General features: G+C 35.1%; 1 protein-coding gene across 1 annotated transcript; it reads left to right on the top strand.

Moving 5' to 3' along the window:
* The first annotated feature begins 722 nt into the window (after positions 1 to 722).
* LOC111385567 (plasma membrane ATPase 1-like) lies at positions 723 to 9,269 on the top strand. The gene is made up of 21 exons (XM_023009972.1): positions 723 to 909; positions 1,140 to 1,259; positions 1,388 to 1,486; positions 1,650 to 1,787; positions 1,943 to 2,077; positions 2,195 to 2,374; positions 2,524 to 2,730; positions 2,818 to 2,937; positions 3,023 to 3,142; positions 3,352 to 3,474; positions 3,557 to 3,661; positions 3,765 to 3,909; positions 4,609 to 4,773; positions 5,106 to 5,344; positions 5,665 to 5,697; positions 5,782 to 5,863; positions 6,066 to 6,226; positions 7,162 to 7,347; positions 7,672 to 7,854; positions 7,937 to 8,112; positions 8,804 to 9,269. The coding sequence occupies exons 1-21, from the start codon at positions 856 to 858 to the stop codon at positions 8,898 to 8,900; spliced, it is 2,868 nt and encodes a 955-aa protein (XP_022865740.1). The 5' UTR covers positions 723 to 855; the 3' UTR covers positions 8,901 to 9,269.
* Positions 9,270 to 10,447: the final 1,178 nt, after the last annotated feature.

The following is a 10,447-nucleotide window of genomic DNA, read 5'->3' as shown; positions in this document are numbered from 1 at the left end:
TTTTTTTTTTACTCAAAAGCAAATTTTACTTATAAATAATTTTTTTTACATAAAAGTTAATATCTAATATAAAAAATTAAATTTTGTACTTACAATTAAATTTTTAAGTTAATACTTTTTATGAAATTTTATTAGTTTTAAGTTTTGTACTTTTAAAATTTGCTACTTACGAGTAATTTTTTAATATTTTATAAGGGAATTTTTGTCTTATTTATATTATTCTTACTTTATAAACAATTTTTTTTTACACAAAAATGAATTTTATCTTATGAGTAATTTTTACTTATAAATAAATTTTTTAAATTATAAAGTAATTTTTTTGCTTATAAATATTTTTTTGTTAATGTATTTCTATTTACAAGTTGTTTAGAACAAATATGTCGTTGAAAATAATTATTTTATAAAAAAGTAAAATTAGAAAAGAATCTACGAAACGATAAAAACTTACTGATTTGGTGAAACGATAGGATGCTACCATCCAAAATCGATCAACTTGGTGGAAAAAAAAAAAAAAAAGGGTTCTCCCAAGCATGCCTTTAGAAGAAATCTATACTTTTAGACTATTGCCCATGACTACTATTTTTTTTCTTGCCATATTAATTTCTATATTAATTCATAAGACTAACTTTTTATTGCAAAAAGAAGGGCCGTCGATTCCAATTCATATTAAAAAGTGAACAGAACGTAACAAAATCTAGTAAGGACAGGAATGTACCTGCCAATTACGTGATAGAGACAGTTCCTGTTCCGCGCTTAAATAGGCGCGAATACAAATGAAAATAAAAATCGGAGAACAGCCTCACTCTTTCTTCTAATTCTACTCATTAGTCATCATTAGTTGCGGTTTGTGTAGAGATGGAGGCGAAGGATGAAGCTTTGGAGGCTCTGAAGAAGGAGGCTGTGGATTTGGTATGAATTCAACTACTGTTTTGAGCTTTAGTTCAATGGAATTGGCTGTTTTGAGCTTTTTGGGCCATTGTTTTTTTTAATATTTAAGGACGTTTTATGATTCTGGATGCTACTTTCTTCCAATATCTTTTGGGATTTTCACCTGTTCATTTCCGTTTTTTGGAGATGGAGACGTTTGATTTTTTATTTTGTTTTATTTATGGCGACACATATTGAATTTATGTCTGCAGGAGAATGTACCAATTGAAGATGTTTTTGAAAATTTAAGGTGCACAAAAGAGGGCCTTTCATCTGAGGATGCCCAGAGAAGACTTGAAATCTTCGGTCAAAATAAGCTTGAGGAAAAGGAGGTTTGATTATTTCTGAATTTCTTTCCTGGTTATGTTATTCATGTTTTTTTAATCTTTCTTGTTATTCTTTTCCGTGTGTGATTGAGGTGTTTTTTTTTCTTCTTCTGAAAAATAATGGGAAATTGCAGGAGAATAAGATTTTGAAGTTCTTGGGGTTTATGTGGAACCCTCTTTCATGGGTTATGGAAGCTGCAGCTATCATGGCCATTGCTCTGGCTAATGGAGGAGTAAGTACTCAACACTCTATTTAGATTATTCTTCTCCTTTGTCTTTCCTGATGCTTTTTTCCCCATTACTAGACAAATTTGAAGTTTATCTAATTTCAAATTTTCTTTTCTTTTCTTTTTGTCTACATTTTGTTGTCATTCCTTTTCTTTACTGTAATTGCAGGGAAAATCGCCAGATTGGGAGGATTTTGTTGGGATTGTTACTCTTCTTGTAATCAACTCTACCATAAGTTTCATCGAGGAGAACAATGCTGGAAATGCAGCTGCAGCTCTTATGGCTCGCCTTGCTCCAAAAGCTAAGGTATTGAGATGTAGCTCTTTATAACTACATTTGGTGTTTATAAAAAATTATCTAAACAAAGAGTTTTTTAATTTAAGCACTTCCATATTGTAATTCAAATAGTTTAGTAATTTTTTCCATATCTTAGTTTGTAAATCTTAATTGAAATTATATAGGTTCTTCGAGATGGGCGATGGACTGAAGAAGATGCTGCTATTCTCGTTCCTGGCGATGTAATAAGTATAAAGCTCGGAGATATAATTCCGGCTGATGCTCGTCTCCTCGAAGGCGATCCTTTAAAGATAGACCAGGTCCTCTTGTGATTCAATCTTCTGTCGATTTTGACTAATTCTTCTTAGTTTCTTTTGTTCTTATTTTTTGTGTGGTTGGATTTTGAAGTATAATCTAATTCCTGTTTTGTTTTGCAGTCTGCACTGACAGGGGAATCACTTCCTGCAACAAAAGGCCCCGGTGATGGTGTTTATTCGGGGTCCACTGTCAAACAAGGGGAGATTGAAGCAGTGGTCATTGCGACAGGTGTTCACACTTTCTTTGGCAAGGCTGCCCATCTTGTAGACTCCACTAATCAAGTGGGACATTTTCAGAAGGTGTGAATCACAAGTCCAATTCCTTTGCTCTATGCCATATTTATGAAAGAGTCTTTTGGATTAGGTTCTATAGTATACTTTTCATGCATAATTCCTCTAAGTTTGATCGTTGTTTTTCCTCTCATAACTCACTCGTGTTGTGTTGGAAGGTCTTGACTGCCATTGGAAATTTCTGTATATGTTCCATTGCCTTGGGGATGATTGTTGAAGTCATTGTAATGTATCCTATTCAACATCGTGATTATCGTCCTGGAATTGATAATCTGCTTGTGCTTCTTATTGGAGGAATTCCAATTGCAATGCCAACAGTTTTGTCAGTTACAATGGCAATTGGTTCCCACCGTCTATCCCAACAGGTAGAATATCTTTACTGTTTTTTTGAAGCCACTTCTGTTAAGTTTTGAAGTTTCTATATTTGATATAATTATATTGTCAACTTTTAGGGAGCCATCACTAAGAGAATGACAGCAATTGAAGAAATGGCAGGCATGGATGTGCTTTGCAGTGACAAAACTGGAACTTTAACATTGAACAAACTTACTGTTGACAAAAATCTTATTGAGGTTGGTTAAATAGTGTTGCTTTTTGTATTATTTCAAATTGTGGCATTTTAATAGTATGTCTTAACTCCTGACATTGGAATTGTAGGTCTTCACTGAAGGAGTTGATGTAGATACTGTTGTTTTAATGGCTGCCAGAGCCTCTCGGTTGGAAAACCAAGATGCCATTGATGCTGCAATTGTGGGGATGTTGGCTGATCCTAAGGAGGTATGCAAATTTTTATTATAAGCTTTCTTGGTGGTTTTGATGGGATAGCAGAGTCATATTCACAGTCATGGTTAAGAATATCAGTCTTTAATTCTCAAGATTTTGGTATTACGGACAACTATAATCACCAAACATTTCCGTGTCTTCTCAGTTGACTCTCTAACATACTTTTCTCTTCTGCTTTGCCTTACGATATTTTCATTTCAAAGGCAAGGGTCGGAATTCAAGAGGTTCATTTCCTACCTTTCAACCCAACGGATAAGCGCACAGCTTTAACATACATTGATGGTGAAGGTAAAATGCATCGAGTCAGCAAAGGTGCCCCTGAACAGGTATATTGGTTGAGTATCTTATAATGAATTACTACTTCATTAATCATTACGTTCCCTGAATGTTTTATTATTTTATTTGTAGATCTTGGGTCTTGCACACAACAAATCAGAGATACAGCGGAGGGTTCATTCTGTGATCGATAAGTTTGCTGAACGTGGATTAAGATCACTTGCAGTGGCACACCAGGCAATGTGTTCTCTTTTTAATTGTTGATACTACATCATATAGTTAAAACCAAGCGTGTGATTAAATTATTTTTCTTGTATTTGATAACCTTGATATTCTACAGGAAGTTCCTGAGGGAAAGAAGGAGAGTCCAGGAGGTCCATGGCAATTTATAGGACTCTTGCCTCTCTTTGATCCACCCAGGCATGACAGTGCCGAGACGATCAGAAGGGCTCTGAATCTTGGGGTGAATGTTAAGATGATTACAGGTGAGCATATCTTCAGTTAATTCTGCTGCACTTTAGTTTTACTCCATGAGATATAAAGTGAATCAGACAAATATAAATAGAATCAATTTACTTTGAAGCTAGAGAAATTCCAGTGTTGCACCTTGTTTTTACTTTTTTAGTTAGGCCCCGTTTGGTATCCATTCTTTTCAAAATGCATTTTTCTCTCGCTTTTTTTCGACCACACATTCTTTATTAAAATAATATTACACGTAAATAAACAACTTTTCCTTATTTTTCAACTACATATTTCCCATCAATTTACTATTCAAAAATGCATTTTTACATAAAAATTTCTCCCAAACACCCTCTTAGTATTAATGGCTTGATTTGTTAACTTCTTGCTTCATTTTCTTTAAGAGGTTTTTTATGGTCCCATTCTGCACAAGCAGGTTTAAAACATGAACACCAGATAGCTGAATGCTGGTGGAAATTTGCAATTTATGTTGTTGTAATAGAACGTAGTTGATTATTTATTTATTTTTTATTTTTTTAAATAGTTTGCTAGGTCTACACTACATATTTCATGGCACTAGATTTAGGCTGTCAGAATTTTTCCTTGTATAGCACTGTGTTTTCTTTGGTTCTATACATTTCTCTATTTCTTAATCAGTTTAGTAGAACTGCCATATACTGTTTGGTATTAACTTTCAATATTCCTTATTTAATAATCTCTGCCAGGTGATCAGCTAGCAATAGCAAAGGAAACGGGGCGTCGTCTGGGGATGGGTACCAACATGTATCCTTCATCTTCTTTACTAGGGAATAACAAAGACGAGTCTATTGCTGCATTGCCTGTTGATGAGCTGATTGAAAAGGCTGATGGCTTTGCTGGTGTTTTCCCTGGTATGTGTTTTCTATTGATTTTGTGTTGGAGTAAGATCAAATGATTTGTTAAACTACTCGTGCAATCTTTTATTACATAATATCTTTACTTGTATACTAGCTCAACTAAAAATTACATGTTTTTATTCTTAATTTGTCTATGAAGATTTCTGCATATCTTGCTTTAAAAGCGGTGATCATATTATTCTCATTTTGATGAGAGTTAAACTGATCTTCACTTATTGCATTGCAGTTTCTTGGCATTTTGATCTATCAGATAAGATTTTTACTTTTTTATTTTTCAATAAACTTTCTTCCTTGTTTAATGGGTACATATGAATATGTTGGTGCAGAGCACAAATATGAAATTGTCAAACGTTTGCAAGCTATGAAACATATTTGCGGAATGACTGGTGATGGGGTCAATGATGCCCCTGCACTCAAGAAGGCTGACATTGGAATAGCTGTTGCTGATGCAACTGATGCTGCTCGTAGCGCTTCTGATATTGTCCTGACAGAACCTGGTCTAAGTGTCATCATTAGTGCTGTACTGACTAGTCGGGCAATCTTTCAGAGGATGAAGAATTACACAGTAAGTGATGGTTGCAAAAAGCCAGTACTACAATATATACTCTACAACATAGAGAAGTGATTTTGTGTTTATGCTTCTTATATTTGTCATAAATTCCTGGTACTATGTCAGGTATATTAAGTGGTAATGTCATTAATTTCTTATGGTTTAGAAGTCGTCAGTTGTATATACTAAACTTTTACCTCTTATTCCCAGCGCTCTTTTGCCAAATGTCGTGTGAATCTAAATTAGCATTTCATATTTGAACAAGGGATGGTATGTTTACTCTTGCCATCTTGTTTTTCCTTCTAAACTAATTAATTGTCATAATCTCTGTGCAGATTTATGCTGTTTCCATTACAATACGTATTGTGGTTAGTATAATTAATATACATTATGTAAAGCACGTCTTTGGACAAATAAGCTTGTCTACTGATTATTAATGTTTGTTTTTACAGCTTGGTTTCATGTTACTTGCACTCATATGGAAGTTTGATTTTCCTCCCTTTATGGTTTTGATAATTGCCATCCTCAATGATGGTAAGAATTTTTAGAATGCACGCCTTTCTTTCTCAGTTTCGCACGCTGGCTAGTTTGATGCTACTTGTGTTCTTTCCCCTTTCAACAATTTTTGTTTTCCCCCGGGAATGGGAAGGACCATAGTGCAGGGGATATGGGAGGATGGGGAAGTGTTGTACAAATTTGAGGATTAATTTCTAAAACCCAATTTATGGCATGCTAGGTACCATTATGACAATTTCAAAGGATAGGGTGAAGCCATCTCCTTTACCAGATAGCTGGAAGCTGTCTGAGATATTTACAACCGGAATCGTTCTTGGAAGCTACTTAGCAATGATGACGGTCATTTTCTTCTGGGCAGCATATGACACAAACTTTTTCCCCGTATGTATTTTTTGTTTCAACTTATACTGAATTGAATGGTTATATCTATTGTATGCATTGCCTGGTCCATATGTTTGTCTCCCCTTTACATCAACCATTTTGGGACCAGTTGTTGGGAATTCTTGGCTTTGATTTTTATTACACTAAGTGCTATATTAGAAAACACTTCATTGATTGCCGACAAAAAAGTCGTCGACGTCAGTGATTGTCAAATGAAGATGTCGTCTATGTCATTGATTGCCGACAAAGACGTCGACATCTTCGATTGTTCTCGGAGAAGTCGACATCGGTGAGTGCCAATAGAGAAGTCGTCGATGTAACCAATAAAAGTTCATTTTTTCTTTACATTTTTTTGGTTCTTTTAATATGAGCCCTTGTTAGAGCTCCATTATTTGAAAAAATTGATTTTGGAATAATTTTTTTGGAACATGTCGTTAAGTAAGAGAATTTTTGGATTTACATGTAATATTATTTTATTGAGAGATTAAGTGGTTAATAAGAGGAGACAGAAAATGAATTAAAATTTAATGGGGGCCAAACAAGGGCTTAATTTATTAGCACTATAATTTTTGTCAGGGAAATTAAATTTACAAAAATACGTTTTTAAATTGTTACCGACAGAAAAGCTGACTCCGTTTTTTGTTAGTAAAACTATTCAAAATGAAAATTACTAAGTTGGGGGCCTTGACTAAATGTGGACCTTAGGCACCCTTCTCACTTGCATAGAAGTTGAGATGACTATGTGAGTGTTTGACTTAGCTGTTACAAGTAGGATATCTCATATTCAGCTTTAAACCTTTTATGTGATATATCTACTTCATGTATGTTTCTTTCTTTCTGATAGAAATGCCCTGTTTTCTTTCTTTTTTCCTTGGACATGGTGAAGCACTTTTTGCTAAGATCAAACTTTCATGTACTTGCTCTTTTATATACAGCGTGTGTTTGGGGTTCCAACTCTCGAGAAAACAGCTCATGATGACTATAGAAAGCTATCCTCAGCAGTATACTTGCAAGTGAGTATCATCAGTCAAGCCCTCATATTCGTGACAAGATCCCGAAGTTGGTCTTTCGTCGAGCTTCCGGGACTTCTCCTTGTGGGAGCATTTCTCATTGCTCAACTGGTGAGTGAACCAACATCTCTTTTAGGAATTCTTTATTTGCCACTATTCAGGACCAGCTTGATGTGGATTCCAGTATTAGTAGGATTCAAAATAAAATTTAATTTATAGACTAGGTTGTTTAGTTTGGATTAGACATTTTTTTTTAATATTGAATGTTTACAGTTCGTTAGAAGCTCCCTTTTATTTTACTCTTTGCTCTATAAACGGGAACCTATAATTGGTGTATTGAAAACTCTTGCTTCCCTAAACTCTTCTCTCCGTATCTTCTTTCTCTTCCTCTAAAGTTCTGCAGCACTAACATTCACCTTTTGTTTTGACGGGCAGATTGCTACGCTTATTGCAGTCTATGCAGATTGGAGTTTTGCTGCAATTGAAGGAATTGGATGGGGTTGGGCTGGAGTTATATGGCTTTATAATCTCATATTTTATTTTCCACTTGATTTGATCAAGTTCTTCATCCGATATGTCTTGAGTGGGAGGGCTTGGGATCTTGTTATCGAGCAAAGGGTATGAAAACCGCATCTCATTTGACTAACTAGATTGATGAAGCTTTTGCTTAATTTTGTTTATTTCATGTTGTATTTTGCAGATTGCCTTCACAAGGAAAAAGGACTTCGGAAAGGAAGAGCGAGAGCTTAAGTGGGCACATGCCCAGAGGACTCTCCATGGGCTTCATCCACCCGAGACACAGTTTGGTGAACGTAGTAATACAAGTGATCTTAATCAAATTGCTGAAGAGGCAAAACGACGAGCTGAGATGGCAAGGTACAAAAAAGTTCCATTTTGAATATAGAAATCTAGTGTTGGAACCTGTAGGACTCTCAAGCCACGGCATTTTCTGCAAAACCTTAGGAGGCACTCATCCACTTGAAAACCNAAATCTAGTGTTGGAACCTGTAGGACTCTCAAGCCACGGCATTTTCTGCAAAACCTTAGGAGGCACTCATCCACTTGAAAACCTGCCTTAATCCTTATCAGTATCTTCAATCTCCAATGTCCCTTCCATTTGAAAGTTTGAGCTTCGGTATTGAAAACTCTCAATCTCAGTTGTTTCCATACCTCTAATTTAGCAACACTCCCTTTTAGCATGATCCACTAGGAAAACTGCAAAAGGCACGTATCATTGGACCTCATTTTGTATGGCCTCACCAAAAAGAAGACCATTCAGTCACGAAATGTAGTTATGTATTTTGAAATTCTTTAACACTTCCTCGATTCATAAGGATTTTTCCCACTCCCAGTAAGGCAATGACCAGCATATCTACAAGCATTCTTAAAATGAAGTAACTATGAACTTGAGAAAATTGAGGAAGGGTAGGTTCAGGATACAACATATTTGGCAAATAATGGCTGTGCTTTATTGATTTTTCTCATACTTTGCTGACAATGTTATTACATTAATTCCCATCAATGCAAGCCACCGTAGGATTGTAATGTATATCACTCTTTCTTGTAGGCTGAGAGAGCTGCACACGCTGAAAGGCCATGTAGAATCAGTTGTAAAACTAAAGAATCTCGACATAGACACAATTCAGCAATCGTATACTGTTTGATTTGGACGATATTCACGAGCTTACCATCCTCTTCCGGAGAAGAGATGTAGTCTAGGGTTTTGATCAACATGTATCCCTCGATGATCAACCGACGGAGAAGATAACAAAGGAGTCCCTTTTAGAGCTCATGAAGATGTGATTTAAAGATTAAGATGTGCCAGTGTAGTTATGCCTTAAACTAGTATGAGTATGTTTTTCAGTTTAATGATGAAATTAATTATGCCTGCGTTTGGTGCCCATTATTTAAAAAAAAGAAGAAGAGTTTTGAATAGTATTTTTACACGAATGTGTGGTTAAAAAGTAGAAATTTTTTTTGTTACAATATGCATTTCTTTTATGCATTGAACAATATTTTTAATTTTGATAATTAGTTCGTTAGAATATTGTTGTATTTATGAAACCATAGAATTCCACTTTTGTTGTGTCCCCATTTTCACTTCCCTGCATGGTGGACAACCAAGTAGCAATGTAGCATAGTAGTAGAAAGAAAAATTTCAAAATCATATCTTACCACACATGTTATAATAATTTCTACAAATTTAATTAAAGAAACACAAAATAATTCGAACAAAGAACACTAGCTTAGCCATTGATCTACAAACAACCATATTCGAACAAGAATCAAAGGAGAAGATCAACACAGAGACCAACATGCAATATAGCATTTGATTTGTACACAATGCAATCACAAATGCATTCAATAAAAAGTCTATGGGTCATATAGGACATAAATGACGTATTGTCCAATGATAGATTTGGGGGGACTGGACTCAGTTGTATGTTGGGAAATTATCGCCACGGGGGTTATGGAAAAGAAATGATATAGAATAGTGACCAAGAAGATGAAATAAATGTTAAGAACAAACCAAATATGAAAGGTTCAAACACGACATTATATCGTTGTCCTAAACGATATTTGCCCCCTCTCGATAATAATATTGGTGCTCAAAGGGTCTCACGACAAACGGTTTGAAGGATTGATCAAGTCTTGTTGTAGAAAATCACAAAAGCACAAATGATTTTTTACCCGAACTTGAAGAACACTAAGAGAATTTGAATATGGATGAAGAAGACTTTGATTTCTTTTTGTGGAATGAAAGAAGGTTTATCATATGTTTGTAATATGATTTCTTAATGAATTAGAATGATCATTAACCACCTATTTATAGCTTTGAAATATTGCTATACGAAGTGGTGTCAAAGTATAAGTAAAAGGCCGCCAAATTTGAATAAAAAATCGCCTCCAATGGCACTTAAAAACTACCATGCGACCGCATGACTTACACAAAATCCGGCCTCCAAGTTTCGGTTAATGGTTATGCGACTGCATGGCACGTTGGCCTATGCGGTCGCATAGGCCAAAGTACTGGCTCCCATCTCCTCTATCTTTCCACACACATGTTTATTGATTTATTGAACAACATTTTCCATCATTGTAGAACCCCCCCCCCCCCCCCCCCCCCCCCCCCCCAACACATATTTTTTTTTTTTTTTTTTTTTTTTTTTTTTTTTTTTTTTTTTTTTTTTTTTTTTTTTTTTTTTTTTTT

Source organism: Olea europaea, unplaced genomic scaffold, assembly GCF_002742605.1.
Source record: "Olea europaea var. sylvestris unplaced genomic scaffold, O_europaea_v1 scaffold3208, whole genome shotgun sequence".
In the NCBI taxonomy this organism is placed as follows: Eukaryota; Viridiplantae; Streptophyta; class Magnoliopsida; order Lamiales; family Oleaceae; genus Olea; species Olea europaea.
The sequence above is the reverse complement of the archived record's forward strand: the minus strand, read 5'-3'. Positions and strand labels throughout refer to the sequence as shown.